The sequence below is a fragment of the Ailuropoda melanoleuca genome, chromosome 17, assembly GCF_002007445.2.
Source record: "Ailuropoda melanoleuca isolate Jingjing chromosome 17, ASM200744v2, whole genome shotgun sequence".
NCBI lineage: Eukaryota > Metazoa > Chordata > Mammalia > Carnivora > Ursidae > Ailuropoda > Ailuropoda melanoleuca.
The window spans coordinates 11026421-11050919 of record NC_048234.1 but is presented as its reverse complement, the minus strand read 5'-3'; the positions used below and the strand labels follow the sequence as shown (position 1 = coordinate 11050919).

Here is a 24499-nt window from a genome sequence, read left to right as displayed (position 1 = left end):
ATAAAAAATAGTCCTAAGAGGTGAGATCGGGAGAGGGTTTTCTTAGTTAAAACAATCTAGGCATCAGGGAAGAGGGTGAGGGATAGTTGGTTAACTTAAAATTTTGAAGTCAGTATGCATGTTGACATTTTAAGAGGACGGACCGAGAGGGAGGAAATAGAATGTATTTCGAAGCCAGTAGCCTGCCCGGATAAAAAAGGAAATTAAGAAAACATGATCAGTCCAACACAAAGCAGTGAAAATAATGAAGATAAAGAAAGCATTGTCATTCATACAGAATAAGATGATAGAATTAAATCCAAATACAGTTGACCTTGAACAACACCAGTTCTAATGGCTTGGGTCCGTTTTTATGTGGAGTTTTTCCAGTAAAGTATTGAAGTGCGTTTTCTCTTCTTTATGATCTTTTTAATGACCTTTTTCTCCAGCTTGCTTTATTGTAAAAAGAAGTACATAATACATAAGGCATATAAAATATGTGTTAGTTGGCGGTTTATGTTATCGGTAGGGCTTGTGGTTAAGTAGGGGAGCAGTTCCATTTTGGGGGAATAAAAGGGTAATTTTTCCCCACTGGTATGCTCCTTTTTTTTCTTACTCCCACTTATCACCTTCACATAAGCATTTTTCATTTTTTAAAGGATTTTCCGAAAAACAGTTAAAAATTCAGTTTGCGTCGGTGTGATCAGAGCCTTCAGATAGCCCCGTTCAGTTCGTTGCTTCCCCACGACTGGACTTGGCCTTGGTCTTCAGTGTCTCACGATCACCAGCATTGGTTCAGCAAATATCTTCTACCGGATAGAATTTTATCTTTGAGAATATAGTCTCAAATGAAGAAAATTTTGTTAGAAATGAGTATTCCCCCCCAAAATCTTCGTGAATTGAACACATGAAAAATGGGTACGGTACTTTAATTTTAGTATCATTAGTGAGGTTGACTGTCTTTATGTTTTAAGTAGTTTTCTTTGAATTGTCTGTTTATATCCTTTGCCTGTTTATGACTTTGGGCTCTAGTGAGGTTCTTTTCCTTATCAATTTGTGTGAACTCTTTGTTCTCAAAAATTATTTATTTTAAAGATTTCTTTATTTTAGAGAGCAAGTGAGTGAGCGTGAGCAGACCGGCGGGGGGAGAGGGCAGAGGGAGAGAGGGTCTCAAGCAAACTCCCCACTGAGCGTGGAGCCTGACACAGGACTCCATCTCGGGACACTGAGATCGTGACCTGAGCTGAAATCAAGCCACCCAGGCGCCCCTATACTAGAAAGTTCTTTTATATCAGTTGTATTTGTGGCAAATTCTCCTCACTGCGTTCCTTTCAATTTTTATGTATTCTTAAAAATGTTTTATTATAGGGGCGCCTGGGTGGCACAGCGGTTAAGCATCTGCCTTCGGCTCAGGGCGTGATCCTGGCGTTATGGGATCGAGCCCCACATCAGGCTCCTCCGCTATGAGCCTGCTTCTTCCTCTCCCACTCCCCCTGCTTGTGTTCCCTCTCTCACTGGCTGTCTCTATCTCTGTCAAATAAATAAAATCTTTAAAAAAAAAAAAAAAAAAAAAATGTTTTATTATAAGAGAATTCATACCAAACAGCATATAATTTGCTCACGTAGTTCAGGGGGTTACAAACAGAATAGATTTGCTTCCTCCTTTTGAGGCCGGTTCCCCAGAGCTGGCCACTTTGGAACCATTTCTGGTTTTAGTTCTGCTGATTGACCCTAGAGCTTTATTCCTACATTTCTTACAACCTTTGACTCTCTGTTAGGGAGGATGAAGATTACCACTCACTTCCCACAACCTCTCCCTTTACCTTGACATGCTGGTTATCTCTCCTTCTCTTAGTGGTTACTGTTGTGACCCGAAATAATCAAGGTAGACCTCTCTTCCCTGATCCATCAACTTTACAGACAAGGCAACTTAACCTCCAGGATGAGGAACATTGTGTCCTTATATTTCTTTACATCTCTCTTCCCAGTTGCCTCCCAGATCCCATAAGGTATTAGCAACAGCCACATGCCACGGGCCAGGCACTACCCTAAACACTTTACAAAGAGTAACTGCTAGAATCCCATGTGAGGTATTTCCTGCTGTTTCCCACCTATCTACCAACAGAGAAACTGGGACCCAGAGAAGGGAATTCGTCCAAGGTCAAGGAAGACACTGGCTCAGGCCTGATCCCAGAGGCCTCCCTTCAGACTTCAGGTTCTTAATCATGGTGTCATGCTGCATCTCAGCTGGCCTTGTCTTTGTTTTGTAAAGATTATAACCTTTGAATTGTGTTCTGTTACCATTGTCATGTCTTTCATGTTTTAGAGCTTGTCCGAAAATCTGGAAACCAGTAAGTAACACTTAGGATATTAGGATTTTTGGGGTAAATACCCAGTAGTGCAATTGCTGGGTCATAGGGTAGCTCTATTTTTAACTTTTTGAGGGACCTGCACACTGTTTTCCAAAGTGGCTGTACCAACTTGCATTCCCACCAACAGCGTAAGACTCATTTATGGAACATAAGAAATAGCAGGAAGATCGGTACAAGAAGAAAGGGAAGAAGGAAGGGGGGGTAAACAGATGGGGGAATGAACCATGAGAGACTGTGGACTCTGGAAAACAAACTGAGGGCTTCAGAGGGGAGGGGGGTGGGGGATTGGGATAGGCCGGTGATGGGTAGTAAGGAGGGTACATATTTCATGGTGCACTGGGTGTTATACGCAACTAATGAATCATGGAACTTTACATCAAAAACTAGGGATGTACTGTATGGTTACTAACATAATATAATAAAAAATTATTATAGGGGCGCCTGGGTGGCACAGCGGTTGAGCGTCTGCCTTCGGCTCAGGGCGTGATCCCGGCGTTATGGGATCGAGCCCCACATCGGGCTCTTCTGCTGTGAGCCTGCTTCTTCCTCTCCCACTCCCCCTGCTTGTGTTCCCTCTCTCTCTGGCTGTCTCTATCTCTGTCAAATAAATAAATAAAATCTTTTAAAAAAAAAATTATTATAAAAAATAGCATATTAGGATTTTTTGTGTAGAATTATGTGCAGGCCCAAGTGATGGTCTGGATCAGATGGGAGGGAAATACCCCAGTAGACACCGAAACTCCCACTGGAAGAGACTTTTATGAGTAAAAGGTGATGTGTATTATTTTTTCTTGCTTTCATCAGTTTATCAAAATCATATATTTTAGTTTGCTTCATACTTAGACTATGACTTATTTTTTTTAAGATTTTATTTATTTACTTGACAGAGAGACAGACAGTGAGAGAGGGAACACAAACAGAGGGAGTGGGAGAGGAAGAAGCAGGCTCCCAGAGGAGGAGCCTGAATTGGGGCTCGATCCCGTAACGTCGATCACGCCCTGAGCCGAAGGCAGATGCTTAACGACTGCACCACCCAGGCGCCCCAGCCTATGACTTTTCTATTCAGACTTTTTTTTTTTAAGTTTTGAAGGCCTTTTCCATAGGGTTTATTTATTTTTTATCGACACAGCAGTGTATACCCTCACCCTTCTACTAAGGTCACGCGGTGTTCGACCGGACCGTTCGGTATGATTCCCTTTTCTTCTTGAAGAGTTTAGGGCTCTTTGATTCCCTGCTTTAATTTGCATCCATGAGCTCTCGACTTCTTCCTGGGGTGTCCCACAGCTGTCACACCACAATTAATTCTCACTGTCCTCATGTCTACAGTTTCTCGGATCTCATTTCTTCTATTTTATTAAGTTCTTTAAAAAAATATTTGGATTCTTGGGGCATCTGAGTGGTTCAGTCGGTTAAGCATGCAGCTCTTGATTTCAGCTGAGGTCATGATCTCAGTGTTGTGAGTTCAAACCCCACATTGGGCTCCGCGCCAAGTTTAGAGCCTACTTAAGATTCTCCCTCTCCCACTGCCCTTCCCCACCCTCTTAAAATAAATTTGGATTATTTAGTCAAAGAACTTTTCCCTAAGATTATATGGAAGGTAAGCTGTGAGCCATGCACATTTGAAACAGCCTTTATTTTCCCCATAGACTTGTTCAGTAACTTGGCAGAGTATAGAATTGTAGGTTCAAAACAATCTTTCCTGAGTTTTTAAGGCATTACTGTACGTTTGTATGGCGTTGAGTTACTCATGTGAAGTCTGATCTTAATCTGGTTCTTATTCCTTTGTGACAACATGGTTTTTCTCTTTGAAGTTCTAGCATTTCTTTGTCCATGTAGTTGTGAGATTTCTCAAGTGTGTTTTTCTGTGAAGGTCCTTCTTTGCTTACCCTGCTTATGAGCGCTTGGTATCCCCTTTCCAACTGAAGACTTTTGTTTTCCTCAACTCTGACAAGTTTTTAAAAACATTACTCTTTCTCCCTTTTTTGTACCTTTTTCATATTCTTTTTAATTTCCTGTTAGGTGGAGGTTGACCTCCAGTACTGAACTTTTTTTTTTTTCATCCATTAAAAAAAAATCTGCGTCTTTTTGCTATTAAATCTTTTCACTTCTGTTTTTCATTTCCAAGAACCTTTCTTTTTCTCTTACAGTCCCTTCTTAATGGGAACCTCTCCTTGTTTTATGCTGCATTATCTGTTAAATACTGTAGGGTACTATGTTGAACCTTCAAATGCCCTCTTCCGTGCTTTCAGTCACGTCACTGTTCCCTCTGAGCTCAGTTGGTCTTTTATTTATCTTGGTCTTTTTGGGGGATATGTTCTTTGGTTGTCCTCAAACATCTGGTGATCTTTATTAGTTCCTTTGTACTTATGAAAGAATGAATAGATTGATTTATAAAATAAAAGGCTGGCATGGCTTTTCTGACCTTGTTATTTGGGAATTTTTCTCCAACAGACCTTTCCCTGGAATGGGAAAGACCAGTAGGGAGCCATGTACAAAGCTGGTATCTATCAGGGGACATCTTCCTTTTAGGGTTTGTGGGCGAGGAACGGAGAGCAGGCAGTGTGACCTCCTCCACCACTGCTCCACCCCACGTCCCCTGTCCCAGTGTCCCCAAGACAAAACGAGAAGGGCTTGGTTCTGAGGTGCTCCCACCGCACAGGGAGCTCCCCCACTTGGCTTTTCTGTTTTAGCCTTGTCTCTCCGTGTGCGGTGAGGCTGGGAGGGAGGTCCAGGTAGGCAGTGGGGGCTGGGCTGTTTGTAGTGAGTCTCCCTGAGCAGTGCTCACCACTGGCTCGCTGATGGACTTGAAGTTTCAAGCCTCCTCAGGCTCCACTGCGAAGAACGAGCAGGATGTCGCCTCTGCCTGTGTGTATTCTGGACTGTGGTTTCCTGTGGTTCTGCCCCAGGATTATGACATCTGCTCTCCCTCTTCCAGAAGCCAGTCTGCGCTCTTACTCTCAGTGATGTGAATGGACGTCTTTTCCGTTAAGCACCTTTACTGGTATTTTAATGGTATTTGGGAGGGAAGAGAGTTAAGCATGCGAGCCAAGCACTCCTCTTGAACCAGAGGACATTAGGTATGCTCTGGGCATGCAAGTCTTACAGCGTTTTATATAGTCAAGTACATTGTTTTGCAAGTTCATAATTGAATATATGTGTATGTATATGTGTGTGTGTGTATTTTTTTTTTTTTTACCAACTCAGGCTAGTTCTCAAAACAGTGAGAAGTTACAGGTTGTTGGGAGGGTGCTGTTTCTAGTAGGAATGAGAAGTTCAATCTGATGAATCCATCATCGGCAGACATGACAGCTAAAACCAGAGTTTTCTGAACGACCATGTTACCCGTACAGCTACTGAGGGTGACACTGTATTACAGAGGAACGACAGGAGGTCCAAAGGATGACCCTGAAGGTTGAATAATGGTCTGTTCAAGAAGCAAGGAAGCCTGTAGCTTCAGATTTCCATAATGAATGACAGAAAGTAAAATTTTGGTATTTTGCAGGGACATAAGTCAGTGTTGCCGAAAATTAGCTGTATGGGATGTTCGGCGTGATGGAGTTACGGAGTCCGGTTCCATCAATGTTGATGGACTTCCCGCGGTGTGCCAGGCTTTGTTCTAAGTGCTTTTTCACAGGGTTCCTTTAATCTTTACAAGTTATGTGTGTATTTGTAATACATGAAATCTTCGGGACACCTGGGTGGCACAGCGGTTAAGCGTCTGCCTTCGGCTCAGGGCGTGATCCCGGCGTTATGGGACAGAGCCCCACATCAGGCTCCTCCGCTATGAGCCTGCTTCTTCCTCTCCCCCTCCGCCTGCTTGTGTTCGCTCTCTCGCTGGCTGTCTCTATCTCTGTCGAATAAATAAATAAAATCTTAAAAAAAAAATACATGAAATCTTGTCTTGTAGAATGTAGCTAGATTGAATTAAGTCTTGACGGTGTGTGTTTAATCAGTAAAGGAGATGCTTTGCGCTCAAGTCCCGCCTCATTTAGGGATTCTGCCCTGAAGGAGCTGGTACAGGGAGCAGTCAGGGCAGCCACTAGATTTCTTCGGCAACGAAGACGTTGGGTGTCCGTGAGACTGAGCAGTTTGATTCTGCGCTCACGGCTCAGATGTAATAGATTCAGTTCTAGAACACAGGTTACTCTGTCTCTAGGGTTCCGTGCACTTGGACCCTGGGGCACTCATATTCCCACTCTCAGGCCCTCTGACTTCTTCTGATCTGTGATTGTTCATTCTTAGGTGCCCCTAGGCTTTGGTGTGGCAGCCAGTGTCCGCGTGGGCAATGCCCTGGGGGCAGGGAATGCTGAGCAGGCCCGGCACTCCAGCATCACCGTTCTCCTGTGTGCGGGTGAGTTCAAGCACTTCCCCTCTCCGGCGCCCACCCTGAGTGTTAAGTTAAAATACACACATCAGAATTTCTCTAGGGATTGACTTACCTGTATAAACACAACTGAACTATTCCTTAAGCTCTTTCCAGTTTACTCCATTAAATAAAACTTCTCGTTATGATTTTCTGTCATTAGGTACCAATGACATAATGTTACACTTGGTACCATTGAAAAATTTTCTAGTTGTTATCATCTGCAGGCTTCTTTTCTTTTTTCCTTTTTCTTTTTTTTTTAAAGATTTTATTTATTTATTTGACAGAGATAGAGACAGCCAGCGAGAGAGGGAACACAAGCAGGGGGAGTGGGAGAGGAAGAAGCAGGCTCATAGCAGAAGAGCCTGATGTGGGGCTCGATCCCAGAACGCTGGGATCATGCCCTGAGCCGAAGGCAGACGCTTAACAACTGCACCACCCAGGCTCCCCTGCAGGCTTATTTTCTGACCAAAGTCTGGGTGACTGCTTCTCCACGTTCCCGGAGCCCTGCCTCCTCTAGCAGCTTTAATGCGGGGGAACCTGAGCAGTTAGAGAAGATTCTGGTTGTGTTGACATCTTACTGACATCTGTCCTGTGAATCTGCCTTAGAAAAAGGACTCCGAGTCATCTGATCATCTTTGCTGCCTTCATAGACGGGAAGAAGAAACACTTAAAATTATCACGTTTCCTAAATCATTGACACAAATATCCCCTGGGGATGCAGCACTAGGGTTTATGACACTCGGGGGAATTTTCATTTCCGGCTGCTTCTTCTGGATTTTCCAGGTGTTTGCGCACTCATAGTGGGCGTTTTACTCGCAGCTTTGAAGGATGTGGTTGCCTACATATATACCAGTGACAGGTACGTACTCCTCTTCTTGGAAAATGTTTTCTGTTTTATGCTTGCTTTTTTTTTTTCTCAGTGTACTTTTCTGGTTCTGAGAGGTGAGTACTATTTTCCAGTGTAGCCAGGAATGAGAACCAGCATACTAAACTTGAATGAATTTGGATGAAGGAACCCCCTGGTAACCACCCCCATTCCTCCAATACCCAGTTTCTTTATTTATCAAACCTGAGTGGGCTTTGTCTTGTGCTCAATGCTGGTTTTGCTCAGAGAGAGACAGAGAAAGCACATGGGTTGTCTGTATCCCCAGAAAGGCACCGCCCAGTGCAGAGCACACGGACACCATGCAGGCCTGAATCAAAAGGCAGAGTGTGTATAGATCACTCACTCAATCTTAGGTTGAATTTTACTGTATTTTCTTTTTTAAAGATTTTATTTATTTGACAGAGAGACAGCCAGCGAGAGAGGGAACACAAGCAGGGAGAGTGGGAGAGGAAGAAGCAGGCTCATAGCAGAGGAGCCTGATGTGGGGCTCGATCCCATAACACCGGGATCATGCCCTGAGCCGAAGGCAGACACTTAACCTCTGTGCCACCTAGGCACCCCTGAATTTTACTGTATTTTCTATAATTATATATTTGCACAATTATTTCAATATAGTAAAGTGTGTTTTGAATAAACCAGATCCTCTTTATGAAAAATCTCCAGCAATTTGCCCTGGTTGCCTCAGATTACTCCTCTGAAGAAATTCATTTTTATTACTTTCAAGTTGGTTTGTTTGTTTGTTTTGCTCTTTTATTTTCATCTGACCTCACAGGTTTTAGACAAATGCTTAAACATATTCTTTTTTTTTTAAATATTGTATTTATTTGAGAGAGAGAAATCACAAGTGGGGGTGAGGGGCAGAGGGAGAGGGACAAGCAGACTTGTCCCTGAGCTGGGAACCCGACACGGGGCTCGATCCCAGGACCTGAGATCATGACCTGAGCCAAAGGCAGACGCTTAACTGACTGAGCCACCCAGGCGCCCCGAAATATTCTTATAAAATCTTAGGACTGAGGAGATGGTCAGATGGAATAATAGGGACTGGATTTACTCTCCTGCTTTAAGTAACAAAAAAACTGAGCAAAATCTATACATTTTCAAATGGTTTTCAGATATTGGACAACAGGCAGCACAGAATAGTAATTCCTGAGAGAAGAAACAAAGAGAACCCTGTGATTACACCAGCTTATCAGGAGGGAGTTTCCAGGCCACAGCCCCGATGGGGAGGGGACCTGGCAGAGCCCTTCCATCTCCCGGGTTGAAGGAACGGAGTTAGGAGTTCAGGGAGGCCATGCGACTAGAGTTCACAAAGCAGAGCACCAGAGGGGAGAGAGCTCCCAGAAGGAGCTTTGGAGATCTACAGAGGTCTCCCTTGTGCCTTCAGTGAATCGCTGAGCTGTGCATGCATGTGAGGATAGTGATTGAGGCTGAGGGAAAATCTCCTGAGAATAGTAGGCAGAATGATCCTGGAAGCTCACGAAGGGCCGGGAAGGATTTGTGTTCCCACCAGCCAGAACAAACAAACCTCACCACGCATGCGACAGCTAGTGTTCTCGTAAGGATCTCACCTCGACAGTGGAGGGTAATTAGCCCGAGAAGGAAGGCTGCTCTGGGGCCACCTAACAAAACCTAAAAGCAAGCTCGAAAGTATCAAACTATTTCCAAGAAATTTAACTGCATTCCAGAACTTCACTGCATTACACCTTAACAGTATCTAAAATAATACAAGACCATGTAGGACCCAAGAAAATAAAACAATGTCTGTAGCCAATGAAAAGTGACCAGGCCTACAAACAAGCAAGAAATGGAAATCCATAATGAGAAGACACATCAATCAAGGAAACTGACGCAGAAATGAAATGGATGGTAGATAGAGTTAGTGCACAGGGCTACTAAAAGTTTTTATAACCCTGTTTCGTGGTTTCAAGAAGTTGGAGGAAAACAGGAGCACGTTAAGGTAAAGCCATCAAAGATTTTTATTTATTTTATTTTATTTTATTTATTTTTATTTTTATTTTTTTTAAAAGATTTTATTTATTTACTTGACAGAGAGACAGCCAGCGAGAGAGGGAACACAAGCAGAGGGAGTGGGAGAGGAAGAAGCAGGCTCCCAGCGGAGGAGCCCGATGTGGGGCTCGATCCCATAACGTCGGGATCACGCCCTGAGCCGAAGGCAGACGCTTAACGACTGCACTACCCAGGCGCCCCCATCAAAGATTTTTAAAACAAGTTGAGTTTATATAGCTGGGAAAAAATGAGATGAAAATCTAAATTCCGTTGGCCCCTCTATATGGCAGAACCCCCACCCTAGAGGAATCCAGATGCACATTTTCTGTGCCAATAACTTATCATTTTGGAAAAATCACACAAGAGGGCGCGTTGCTTCCGCTAGAAACTTACGACCACCAACCACAAGTAGACCCTCAGCACTGTCTGTCCTGCGTCTCTTTGATTATCTCACTGTCCGTCACTACAATCCATAGTGGACCTTCTCTACTCCTCGAACCACTGATCCCTTCCTAGCAGCCCTAGCCATCATACTCAGCAAATGACCTTGCCTTTTCCTTGAGTTTATCCTGCTTGGTGTTTGTTGAGTTTCTTGATGTGTGCATTCATGTTTTTCATCTAAGTTTTTAGCCATTCTGTTCTTTTTCTTTTTCTGTACCTTTGTCTCTCCTCACCATTTGGGACTCCCATCATGCGTGTGGTGGCATACTTGGTGTTCCAACAGGTCTCTGCATCTCTGTTCATTTTTCGTTTTTTTTTTTCTTCTCCTGATACAGAATAATCTCAATTTTCCTCACGTCAAGTTCACTGATTGTTCCTTGTGCCAGCTCAGATCTGTTGAGGTTCTCTACTGAACTTTTCATTTCAGTTTTTGTCTTTTTCAACTCCACAATTTTTTGTTTCTCTTATAATGTCTACCTCGTCATTGATATTATCTATTTGATGAGACATCATTCTCATACTTTCCTTTAGTTTTTTAGATACAGTTTTTTAAAAAAAACTGTTTGAACATATTTAAAATAGCTGATTTAAGGGGTTTTTTATTGAGTCCAAAATCTGGGCTTCCACGGAGAAAAGTTTTATTAATTGCTTTTCCCCACCCCTTTGTATCTACCATACTTTCTTATTTCTTTACATTAGGCATATTTTTGTTGAAAACTGGACATTTTTTATATTATAATGTGGCAATTCTGGAAACCAGAACTTCTCCTCCCCAAGGTTTTTTGTTGATGCTATTTGCTGTTTGTTTACGTAGTGACTTTTGTGAACTAGTTTGGTAAAGTCTGTATTTTTTGTCAAGAGTGGCCACTAAGTCTCTGTTGCATTAGCTTAGTGATCAGCTACTTACTGGACAAAGATTTCCTTAGATACTTGCAGCCCAGACATCTCCCACTCTTTGCTGAGGGGCCCTCTGTGCACGTGTCAGGGCATACCTTCAACACTCAGGCCATAACAGCTTGGCCTTAACCCCTCATTTCCTGCCTGCTCAGAGCCTTAGGCTCAGCCAGAGGTGAGAGCTTAGGTCTTCTCTGGTCTTTCTTGAGGATGTGCACAGTCACATGCATGTTTATGGCCTTCTAGATTCCCGTGAATATATCAGAGCTTTCAGAGCCGCTATTTCTAGCTTGTTGCCCAGACCCTCCTACCAAGCTCGTTGGTTAGTCTGTCATTTGTGCCAACTCTCATCCATTGCTTCAGGCAGCAGCAGCTAAAACATTTGCATATAAATAATTTGACAAACATCGCTCAGAGATCAGCGTTAGCACTGGGTAAGTTTGAGTCAAGTGAAATAAAGACAGCCTTTCAAGTGGGGTCTTCTAAGGACAACCACAGACAGGTGGTTTATCTGCAAAATAGCTGTTCTTTGGGAAGGAAGCTTTGAAAAAGTTCAACTCGTTCTTCCTCCTCCAGTCTTGGAAATATGGGTGGTTATTTTTCAAGGTTACAGCTGAGCTGGGAGGAGGGGATGGTACTAAGGTCAGTAAAAACACCTCAAAGCTCACACCGTTATTACCAAGATTCATCAGCTTTTCTTGAAAAAACACTCCCCGGGTCACTGCAAGCCTTTGGGATTTCCAGAGTTCCAAGAAAATGATTCTGACAGTATTTGCCAGTCTCTGATGATTTACATTTTACCTGTGAATGGGCCATACTTTCATATTTCTTTGTATGCTTATGATTTGTTGTTGAAATTATATTTTGCGCATTGTGATGAGATGACTCTGGAAATCAGGTTGGTCCTCCTTCCTTGGACATTGCTGTTCTTGTTCTCACTGCTATTCTGCAGTTGTCCATTTGTTTAGTGATTTTCCAAACCATTTTGGACAAAGACTGTTTTCCTTGTCATGTGTGGTGTCTTTTATCTCCTCAGTCTGCCAGTGCCCTGGCAGATTTCCTTAAATGTCTTTTTTTTTTTAAGATTTTATTTTATTTATTTGACAGAGATAGAGACAGACAGCAAGAGAGGGAACACAAGCAGGGAGAGTGGGAGAGGAAGAAGCAGGCTCATAGCGGAGGAGCCTGATGTGGGGCGATCCCACAACGCCGGGATCACGCCCTGAGCCGAAGGCAGACGCTTAACCGCTGTGCCACCCAGGCACCCCCTTAAATGTCTTGATCCAATAAGAAAAGAACTTTTTTTCAAAGTTCTGTCTCTCTTAACTATTTGACAGGCACTGCATGGGAAGGCACTTCAGCCCAAAGGGGTTGAGACAGTGGCCATCCTCTATGCCAATCCCTTAGTGAACTGCCAAGGAGAGCAAAACACATAGTTCTGATTTTTTGGAGGAAAAGATCCTTGTTGCCCCACATGCCACCAATAAGCCATGTCAGGAATGCAGGCAGCCATCCCTACAGCTGCCTGTCATGGGACCAGGAGATGGAAATGGTAGCTACTATGCAAAACACCAAAATTCATGGATACTTACTAGCCTCTTTCTCCATCAAGCACTCTTGCTGCACGTTTTCAGCTAGACTCCAGAGTCCTGAAATGGTTGATTTTGATATTTACTGCCAGTTTAAGAATTGTTCTTGTAAAAGGGTTGATTCTTGGAGCTCTCTACTCCACCATCTTCCGTGATGTCACCTGGATGGGGACTTTTCATACTAATCTGACTCTCACTCTTTTGAAGGAGAATCTTTTTTTCTGGAAATCTTTCAGATATTCTTTTTGTCCTTGGATGTGCTTAAGTATAGGTGAATCTTTTTTTATTTTTTCAGTGTGGCACTTTATAGACTTTCAGTCTGAAGCACTGGATTTCTCTTTAGTTCTGGGAAATTTATATAAATGGTAGAACTTAACGGATTAATCCAAATTGTTTCTTTTCTTTCATTTTCTGTCTCTGTGTTTTGGCATATTTCCTCAGCTTTATCTTTCAAATTGAAATTTAGGATTTTTCCATGTCTGTTTATTATCTGGTCCTTACATTAATATTTTAGTGTTCATCTTTTTCATTTCATTTTTTTTCTCCATTTGCTTCTTTTTCCTTGCGTTCTGTTTTTGCTTACAGAAATGTTGGTTATTTGTGTCAATTATTCTGCACGCTCATTTTGGTCTTTCCTTTTTTGTGTGTGCTGTTGATTTTCTTGTGTCTGGTGAACACTGGGTTAATGTCTATGTTTGAATAAAAGACCACATTGTCGTTTCGATTAGTTGAGAATAGTGTACACAGTAGGTCAGTTTACAGTCCTGTGAATCTATGCCAAAGAGGTCACTCCTCTGGTGAGAGGGCTGACTGCGGGCTTAGTGGTGGTACCTGTCGACCAGCAGTCTTCATTTAGGGTGAATGGTAGGGAAGCAGGAAAACTTCCTTTGGGGAGAGTATGATAGCCTGTTTCATGTATCACAACCCCATTGGCTCCATCGTGCAGGACCTTCGTCACCTCCAACTCTGCTGTGTCTCCCAGATCCCAGGACCCCCACTGTAGTCCCTCCCCAGGCAGATCTCCCACCATAATCAGGGTTCAGAGGATCCATGAATGTTTCCTATATAAACACCGACTTCAACTCCAGTTTTGAGGAAGACTCCCATTCACAGAGGAAGATTGCCATATACAGGCTGAAACCTTTTTTTCCAACCTGCACATTTTTATACTCATAAACAACACTTTAACAATTATCCTCAATAGCTGCAACCTGGACCATGTCCCTTTTACCCCAAATTCTAACTAATAAAACTTAAATTAGTGAGGCTGTAATGTGTACTCGTTTTGTCACATAGATAAGTAGTGTTTTCACTGAATTACCTGATCGATGTTAGGTCTGTCAGATCAGTAACGAATTAGTACTCCATTTATACGTGAGTTTTGAGTCACTGACTACTTTCTTTCCTCCAACAGAGAGATTATTTACCTTGTGAGCCAAGTGATGCCTATTTTTGCTCCCTTTCATCTGTTTGATGCGCTTGCCGTAAGTATTTGGAATGATTTTACTCGGTCTAATGTACATGGCAAAATTGTTTTTGTGTTTCTCACTTTTGAATTAAACGTCTGTGATTTCATCTTTGAGAAGAGAGAGCTCTTGCTTCAGGCATTCTTAGCCATTTGTGGGAAAGTTGGGTTACTCCAGAGTATAGCATGCAAGGTGGAAGAAACCAGACTTATCCAACCTCTTCTTTATCTGGGGCCTGAATGCCGTGCGTGACATCCTAGCCAAGTGATCAGGTGACCTCTGCTGTATCATCCAAGGCAGGCCAGGCCACCTTTGAGTTAACCCTGACCACTAAAAAGTCTTTCTGTGGCCTGATTTTTCTATAGATTTATAGGTATTTGAAGACCCTTCTTCTGTACCCTGGAATGATGCCTTGAGGTTTATTCCCAATTTCAGCAATTAGCTCTCATGACACGATTTCTTTTTTTTTTTTTAAGATTTTATTTATCCCATAACGCTGGGATCATGCCCTGAGCCGAAGGCAGACGCTTAACCGCTGTGCCACCCAGGCGCCCCATGACACGATTTCTAGATGCATTTGCCATCTTGCATTTTCCCACCCAAGGAATTTCTTCTGTTTGTTAATGTCACTCTGAAGATGTGGTACCCATTGAACACTGGCTGTGTTAAGAATGACGTGGAAGAGAACAAGATGAATGTCACCACTCTGGTTCTGGGCATTTTTTTTTAAAGACTTTTATTTATTTATTTGACAGAGACAGACAGCCAGCGAGAGAGAACACAAGCAGGGGGAGTGGGAGAGGAAGAAGCAGGCTTCTAGCGGAGGAGCCTGATGTGGGGCTCGATCCCGGATCACCGGGATCACTCCCTGAGCCGAAGGCAGATGCTTAACGACTGCGCCACCCAGGCGCCCCTGGTTCTGGGCATTTTTGAAGCCCATGATCGCATTCATGTTTTTCAGCCATGATATCAGACTAGTTTCTGCTGAGATTTCCACCAATGAGGCTCTACATTTTTTAACATATACTTTTATAAAACATTTTTTAAAGATTTATTTATTTATTTTGGGGGTGAGGGGCAGAGGGAGAGGGAGGGAGAAACTTAAGCAGACTCCATGCTGAGTGTAGAGCCTGATGCAGGGCTCAAACCCATGACCCTGAGATCATGACCTGAGCTGAAATCAAGAGTCAGATACTTAACCGACGGAGCCACCCAGGCGCCCCACAAAAATATATTTTTTTAAGATTTTATTTATTTATTTGGCACAGAGAGAGAGACAGCCAGCGAGAGAGGGAACACAGGCAGGGGGAGTGGGAGAGGAAGAAGCAGGCTCCCAGGGGAGCAGGGAGCCCGATGCGGGGCTCGATCCCAGGACCCTGGGATCATGACCTGAGCTGAAGGCAGACGCTTAATGACTGAGCCACCCAGATGCCCCCCACAAAAATATTTTTAAATAGAGCTTTAAATAATGTTACCTGATGGGTTTCTGATGAAAGTTGCTATAGTTTATTGTTGTTCTTAACGTAACCTTAGAAGCATAGCATTTTTCCTTATCTCTTACGTAGCGTGCAGTTCTCATTTTGAGATAGAACTGTTGGACCACATCAAAACTTGTGACGTATTAATGTAGTATTCCAAACTTGATGCGATGACAGGTAAATGACTGCAGTGTTGGTTGCTGTTTCTCTCTTTAGGGCACCTGCGGGGGAGTCTTACGAGGAACGGGAAAACAAAAGATTGGTGCGATCTTGAATGCCGTTGGTTATTATGTTTTTGGTTTTCCCATTGGAGTATCTCTGATGTTTGCTGCTAAACTTGGGATAATAGGTATGTTTTTGATTCTTCAGTGATCACGCTCAAATCTCATCTCTCTTATTAAGATAAACTGCTTGAGATATAAAGCAGTTGACTGACAAATAGCCCCTGTGGCATTATTTTCTCCCAAAGCAGTTATTCCCTACCTCCTCTATACAACAACACTGGAAATAGAGTCTTGAACAAAATAGACATGATCTGTGCCCTCAGGATGAGGCCAGGATTAATTAATTACACAATAATTCCATTTGGGTTCAGTACTACCAGAGAGAGGAACTTGGTCCTGTGAGCACCCATCATGGGCTGGAGGACGGAGTGGCCAGAACTGGCTTGCCCTAAGGTGGTCATGCATTGGCCTCAGACATGAAACACGATGAATTACCCACGTGAAGTGAACACCATTCATTGAAAAACTCTTCTTTTCCCGCTGGATGATCTTGCCACGCTTGTTGAAAATTAGTTGGCCATAGATGTGTGAGTTTATTTCAGGACTCTATTCTACTCCGTTAGTCTCTATGTCTGGCTCACACCAGTACCACTCTGTTTTGATTACCATAGCTATGTAGTAAGTTTTGAGATCAGGAAGTGTAAGCCTTCCACCTTTGTTCTTTTTTAATTTTGTTTTGCCTATTTGAGGATCCTTGGAATTCCATATGAATTTGAGGGTCAGGTTTTCCAAAAAAAAAAAAAAAATTAGAATTTTTATCTGCGTTAAATCTGTAAACTGCTTTGGAGAGAATATTGCAATCTTAATAATAAGTCTTCTGATCCATTAACACAGGATACCTTTCCATTTATTTGGGTCTTTAATTTCGTACAGCAATGTTTTGTAGTTTTCAGTGTTTTTCACTTCCTTGGTTACATTTATTCCTAGATATTTTATTCTTTTGGATACAGTTGTGAATAGAACTATTTTCTTAATATCCTTTTCAGATTGTTCCTTCATGGTATATTAAAACACAACTGATTTTTGTGTGTTGATCTAAGTTTACTGAATTTATTTGCTGTATTATTTTTTAATGTGTGGATTTTTTAAGATTTTCTATGTATAGGATCATGTCATATGTAAATAGAAATAATTTTACTCCTGTTCTGATTTTTTTACATTTTATTTAATTGTTACATCAAGATAAATGTTCTCCAATCCCCATCGCCTACTTCCCTCCTTCCCCCCAACTTCCACCCACCTCAGTTTGTCCTCTGTAGTTAAGAATCTGTTTCTTGGTTTATCTTTTTTTTTCCTTTGCTTATTTGTTTTGTTTCTTAAGTTCCATATATGAGTGAAATCATGTGGTATTTGTCTGTCTTTGGCTGACTTATCTTGCTTTGCATTATACTCTCTAGCTCTATCCATGCTGTTGCAAATGGCAAGATTTCATTCTTTTTAATGCCTGAATAATATTCCATTGTGTGTGTATACATACACACACACACGTATATATATATGTATATATATACCGCATTTTTTATCCATCCATCTATTGTTGGACACTGGGTTGCTTCCATATCTTGGTTATTATGAACTATGCTGTAATAAATATAGGCATATATATATATATCTTTTTTGAAATAGTGTTTTCATTTTCTTTGGGTAAACACCCAGAAGCAGGATCATATGGTAGTCTTATTTCTTTGAGGAACCTTCATACTGTTTCCCTAAGTGGCTACACAAATTCACATCCCCACTAACAGTGTATGAGGTTCCCTTTTCTTTCTTTTTTTTAAAGATTTTTGTTTATTTATTGGAGATAGAGCGAGAGTGAGAGAGAGAGCATGAGCGGGGGAAGGGGCAGCGGGAGAGGGAGAAGCAGATACCTCGCTAAGCAGGAAGTCCAGTATAGGGCTCAGTTCTGGACCCCGGGATCACAGTCTGAGCCAAAAGCAGATGCTTAACCGACTGAGCCACCCAGGTGCCCCAAGCTTCTCTTCTCTTCATATCCTTGCCAACACTTTTTATTTCTTGTCTCTTTTGTACTAGCCATTCTGGCTGGTGTGAGGTGATATCTGATAGTTTTGATTTGCATTTCCCTGGTGATTAGTGATATTTTCATGTGTCTCACGGCCATCTGTGTGTCATTGGAAAAAATGTCTATTCAAGTTCTCTGACCATTTTTTAATCAGATTGTTTTTTTGGTGTTGAGTCATATTACTTCTTTATGTATTTTGGGTCTTAACCCCTTATCAGATATAACATTTACAAATATCTTCTCTCATTCAGTAGATTGCCTTTTTGGTTTTTTGATGGTTTCCTTTGCTGTGTGAAAGCTTTTTATTTCAGTGTAGTCCCAGTAGTTTTTTGTTTTGTTTTTGTTTTCCTTGCCTGAGGAGATGTGTCCATAAATATGTCTAAGAGATTACTGCTTATGTTTTATTTTGAGAGTTTTGTGGCTTGGGGGTCTCACATTTAGGCCTTTATGCATTTTAAGTTAAATTTTGTGTATGGTATAAAAAAGTGGTCTAGTTTCATTCTTTTTCATGTAGCTCTCCAGTTTCCCCAGCACCATTTATTAAAAAGACTTTTTGCTTTCTTTCCAATTTTAATGCCTTTTATTTCTTTTTCTTGCCTTATCATTATGGCAAGAACTTCTACAATAGGGTTTTAACATTTTTCTCTATTCTTCTACAGTATTTCTTTTATTTTTAAGTTTAAAAAATGTAAAAACCTGAAATTCACATGATGTGAGATAATATTCATCAAGAGCTTTTATCAGAAACCTTTTATGTGTATCACTTAAGTTTATGATGCCTACATGAGATATGATCTCCCACTAGTTCCACCTTAAATACGAAGAAGCTAAAACCTTGAAGAGGTTAAGTAATTTTTCCCACAGATCGTCAGCGATGAAACAAGATTTGGACGCAGTTCGCCTCCAAAGCCATACTTCATACTCTTGTGTACACCTTATCTCCATCTGTTTGATTTTCATAATCCCCTCATTCATTAAACAAAGGTTTATCTGCATATCTCAGGCCCTGTGGTATGTTAGAATCTGGGAATATAAAGATAAACAAGATCCCTATCTTTTCTGAGTTCATAGTACCTACTCTTAGTGTTTATTCCTCTTATGTTCTTTGGCAGGTTGTCTATTTTATGCTCTTCAAATGTAGGCCTTCACCAAGGACCAGAACGTGATCCTTTTGCTTTTCTTGTTCTGCATTCTCTTCCTCAAAATCCTCAGGGCCTCAGTCTTTGGTGCCTTTGGCTCTTGGATCTCCATCTCTGGGCCTCACTTCATGCCTGAGGTCCTACTGTGCGTATTTCAGCTGCCCCGTGTATTCACGATGGTTCTGCCAACACCTCTGACTCCTGGCCCTGTTTCTGATGGAGTCATCCAGGCTCAAGAACTCTGCCCCAGTGGTGCTGCCAGGTCTTACCCGTGCTGCCTCTCTAATCTTTCATGTCTGCGAGGGATTTATCCCTATTTCAGAGAGGAGGAGTTGAGAGTTTATAATGGCTGTGGCATTTATCTTAGCATTTGTTATCTCCAGTAAACTACATACCTAACTCAGATATTTACTACTCTCATTAAGGTGCTACCTTTCAGCTTCTGTTTTCCTTCAGAGCAAGCAGGTGAAGAGGTGCGTGAGGCAGCTTCTGTTTTTCAGACACCTTATTTCTTCCTCAGGGAAATTCTTCTCTGCTGGGTTTAATCTCAAAATAGAACCTGTAGATTTCTGTCTATAGGGAATAAATCCATTCACGTCAAAAGGTGGAGGAACCAACTCTGAAATCCAGCCTCCAGTTGGTCCAAGACCTGGAGGCCATTTGTGTTTTCATGAAATGGGTGCATCTCTGACACTCTGAGTAGTTTCTGTTCAAATAGCTGATGAACGTTTTGGAAACATTAGCTTCTTTTTTTTTTTTTTTAAAGATTTTATTTATTTATGTGACAGAGAGACAGCCAGCAAGAGAGGGAACACAAGCAGGGGGAGTGGGAGAGGAAGAAGCAGGCTCCCAGCCGAGGAGCCCAATGTGGGACTTGATCCCGGAAGGCCAGGATCACGCCCTGAGCCGAAGGCAGACGCCTAACGACTGCGCTACCCAGGCGCCCCCGGAAACATTAGCTTCTGTTCAGGATTTTTAAAAATCATTTTCCTCAAAGGCTTTTACACATTTCTTATTAATTTTAGCCTGGACATTTTATCCTTTTGTTGCCATTGTAAATGAGGTTTTCCCTTCTACCATATAATCTAAGTGGTTGTAGGAGGGCTGTTAGTTACTATATGTGAATTTTGTAACTTGTTAAATTTGGAATTCCTCATAACTGCAGTAGTTTTCTGTTGATTCTCATGGCTTTTCCAGGTATACAATCATATCATCTACAAATAATTTTATATTGTCTTTACAAGACTTTATACCACTGATCTCTTTTCCTTTTTCCTTTTCATTTTCCTTTCCTTTCCTTTCCTTTCCTTTTCCTTTTCCTTTTCCTTTTCCTTTTCCTTTTCCTTTCCCCTCTAATTGTTGTAGTATTTGTGGAAATGCTTGTCTTGTTGAGGATTTTACAAATAATGCTTCCAGTGTTTCTATAATAAATGTCATTGCAGGATTTTGGGCTAACACACACACACACACACACACACACACACGTAAGTAAATATGTGTGTACATGCTTCTTAAACATGATTTAAGATTTATTTCCAACAAGAATGGTTGGGTATTTTGTCAAATACAGACAACAACAACAACAAAGATATAAACAATACCTACCCACTTATGAGTAGAAACTATTTAAACTAGTTAAATATCCATTATATACCAAAGTGGCTATAAAATATTTATGATATTTACATGTCATGTGTAAATACAATAGTTTTACTTTTTCCTTTCCAATTTTTATGCCTTTTTTTCTTTTCTTGCCTTATTGTTCTAGCAAGAACTCCTACAGTAGCAATATAACATTATTTCTAGAGTCTTCTACTTTATTTTTACTTTTGGTTAAAAAAATAACTTTTTAGTGCCTATGGAAATGATCCTACGGTTCTTCTCCTACATATATTATGATGACAAACGATATTAATTGGTTTCCTCATAATCCTGGTTATGATGTGCTGTTCTTTTATTGAGCTGCCAGATTCTGTTAATATCTTATTTCAGGATTTTTTGCAATGACGTAAGTAAGATTGGTGTGTAGTTTTATTTTTTTGTGTAATCTTTCCTGGGTTTTGATATTAATTCATGTTATGCTCCTTTCATAAAAGGAATTAAATTTCTTTCCTTTCTATATGCCCTGGAACAATTTACGTAGCATGGGAACGATTTGTTTTAGAAAGGTGTGGTGGAATTCTTCTATGAAACTGTTGTGATCTCATGTTTTGAGGGGTTTATCCTTTTGATAGCCTTCTCAATTTTGTCTCTGAAAAATTAGTCTGTTGAGACCTTTTTTCTTTTGGTGGGGAGTCACTTCAGCAAATTGCTATTTTTTTTTTAAGAAAATTATCCATTATCAAGATTCTAAATGTACAGAATTATGCAGAATAATCTATCATGTGCTTTGGGGATAAGTTGTTATACATGTGTTTTGTGTGTATATGCACATGTGTACTTTCTATGGACGTCAGTAACAGTGAATTTTATTTTTTTAGTGAAAAACATAGTCTAATTAAAGGACGGACTGAATGCTGTAGTATGTATTCAAATAGGTTCTTTTGTTCTGTATCCAATCAGTACATTTTTTCCATGGAAAAATTTTGAATCTGCCCCAGTTCTCTGTGAAATTTTAATCTTGCTGCTGTCCTGAGATCCTCCGTGTCCACGCAGACTGGTGCTTAGTTTCTTACCTTGACTCTTTTGCAAATGTTACTTGGTGGCTTAATGAGTAACGGTCTTCAATGTCATCTCTCTTTTTAATGACCGGTACAGGCTGGGGGCCTTTGCGCTGGCTGCTTAATGTCAGGCTGGGCTTCGTCATTCTCTGTTGGGGACACACAACCGCCAGATATTTATTACTGTCTCGTAGTGCTTCCAAGCACGGCCCTGCGTACCGGGGAAGTACCACTTACCTAAATTGCAAGAGCCCCGTCCTAAATAAGCTGCTGAGGTTAGCTCAGCTTTACTTAAACAAAACGCAAAAGCTGTCTCTTACTAGAATCTCGCGTTTCTTTAGAATAAGCGGATCTCACTGTCTTTGTTCGCTAAGGGGCTTTTTACTGTTGTACTTCGTTCGAGCTCAGGCTTGTTAAAAAGTGCTTTTAAGTTATTAAAATTTAACAGTATGGAAAATTTGGGAAATGCATAAAATATACACAAAATTAAATTACCCTTAATTACAGTGCTGAGCCTAACAGCAGAGAAATTCAGTGTATTTTATTCCAGAATTTTTTCGATTAGTCACAGACGTGGGGTAACACTGAATATGTGATTTCCTCCTATTCCGCGTTAAAGACATGGTTTTTAGTACCTCTGTAATATTTCCTTGTATCGTTTCTTTAATGCTTCCCTGGTAGTGGACATGTACAGTGCTTCTCTGTATTTATTTGTTTCTTAAGATTTTGTTTATTTATTTGACAGAGAGAGAGAGAGCACAGCAAGGTGACAGCAGAGGGAGCTGCAGAGAGAGAGGGAGAAGCAGGCTACCGGCCACATGGGGCTCCCTGCTCGGTGGGGAGCCTGCCTCTCCCTCTTCTGCTCCGCCGGCTTGTGCTCTGTCAAATAAATAAATAAAATCTTAAAATAAATAAATAAATGAATAGCTTCTCTTTATAAATAGGACTGTGATGAGCATCCTTGGTGTATGAATGGCTAACATCCCTGAGTCTTTCCTCAGGACGGGTTCCTGGGAATAGAATCCGTCCATCAAAGGGTGTAAACGGTCAGTCCACCTGCTTCTCAACTGAAGAGACGTTTTGTTGAATTCTCGGGAGTTTTGTTGAATTCCTGGTTTGTTTCATTACCAGGGGTCCACGGAGGACCAGCCTCCATGGGCCTTTGCCAGCTGGGGCCGCGGACGTGGAATGAATGAATGAATGAATGAATGGACGGACTAATTCTCAGTCTATGCCGAATTCCATCTCTAACCAAAGCAGCCCGCTTTATAGCAAAATTGTTGATATACGAGTGGATATTTTCTATCCACTTTGGTCTATAATGGCTATTGAACTAGTTTAAATAGTTTCTTCTCCTAAGTGGGTAGGCATTGTTTATATCTTTTTTTTTTTTTAATAGGTCCATTTATATTCTCAGTAAACTTGTCCACACTGCAGTCGGTCTCCCCTGGGCCCGCTCCTCCCTCTGCCTGCAGGGCTGTCCTGGAGCTCTCGCAACTACTCTCCCCCTGCCCCAGGGGTGAGAGGCACCTGCCCTTCTCACGGACACTGGGCTGTAGGTCACTGTTCTAGCGCTCTGTTCAGTGATTCTGAGGCCCTTCTCACCTTTCCAGCTATCACGTTCGCTGCCTTGCGTGTCGTTTGTCTCCCCCAGTAGCAGGTAAGCTCCAGGAGGGCCCTGATCTTGCCAGCCTGTCCAGTTCTCTGTTTCCAGCCCTTCAAGACCTGCGACAAACAGAGACAGTATGTATTTGTTAAATCAACAAACAAGCAGCAGACAGTGTTGTGGTCTTTTCACTGTTGATTGGCAGATTGATGGCCACTGATCGATCACTGGCAAGCTTGAGTCCCATCCTGGTCCACACTTAGGTACATTTTTAAGGAAGTTATTTTAAGTGAAGTTACTTTAACTGTATGGATACAGTAATTCTGGAAGAATGTTGACGGTGACGGGAACATAACTGAAGAACATCTAAGCCGTGGTTCTCATTCTGCATCTCTAGGTCTCTGGTCTGGCTTGATCATCTGTGTTTTCTTTCAAGCCCTTTTCTATTTGGGGCTCATCTGGAGAACAAACTGGAAGAGAGCTGCCGAGCAGGTAACAGCACGTCCTTCTAGAAGCGTGGCCCTTTGGTGGTCCCGTGGCTCTGTAAGGAATCTTTGAGGGTCAGAATGCCAAGAATGCCGCTGGCAGCCTGACTCGCTTCCGTTCATGGGAAGTGTCTATATGAGAGTTAGGGGCAGAAGGACATCATATTCATGTTTTCTTCTTCGTACAGTTAGTGCACTGTCTGCTCAATAGGGTTCAACAACAGGAAACTAACTTTGCTGTTTTAGTATAAAAATAGTAGTTTTTAAATCCTAAGTATACTGATTTATTTGTTTTTAGGCTTCTTTTTATTTATTTTTAAATTTTCTTTATTTTTTAATAATAATTTGTTATTATGTTCTGTTAGTCACCATACGGTATATACTTAATTTTTGATGTAATGTTCCATGATTCATTATTTGCATATAACACCATATACGTGCCCTCCTTACGACCCATCACTGGCCTATTCCCGATCCCCCACCCCCCTCCCCTCTGAAGCCCTCAGTTTGTTTCCCAGAACCACGAACGACTATGGACTAGGCTTCTTTTTAGAGACGTTTTTGGTCCATGTTTTCCTAAAAAGCTGAGTATCTGTGATCAGTGAGCAGTGCTTGGGGAAAGAACCATAAGCTCGAGGTACAGGAACGGGGTCTTGGCTGTGTGGGCGTCTCTCCGTGTGAATTGTGAGCTGTGTTTATTCTGTCGGGATGACATGGCGGAGAGGAGAAGACGTGTTACTGATACGGGAGGGGGGTGAGTTTAGTGCACAAAGCGTCCCTGCTTCAGTTTTGTACCCCCTCCCCCAGGTTTCACATCCTTTGGTTTT

The 24499-nt window shown here is 41.7% G+C and overlaps 1 protein-coding gene across 1 annotated transcript in view; it reads left to right on the top strand.

The window, feature by feature from the left end:
• The window catches only part of LOC109489886 (multidrug and toxin extrusion protein 2), a gene marked incomplete at its 5' end in the record, with an annotated part of 59233 nt that extends 35488 nt beyond the window's left edge, over positions 1-23745 (top strand). Inside the window, 5 exons of the mRNA XM_034647284.1 lie at positions 6594-6702; positions 7501-7576; positions 13949-14018; positions 15695-15827; positions 23585-23745. Coding sequence (XP_034503175.1) covers positions 6594-6702; positions 7501-7576; positions 13949-14018; positions 15695-15827; positions 23585-23745 — 549 coding nt within the window. The remainder of the gene's footprint in view (positions 1-6593; positions 6703-7500; positions 7577-13948; positions 14019-15694; positions 15828-23584) is intronic.
• Between the last annotated feature and the right edge of the window lie 754 nt (positions 23746-24499).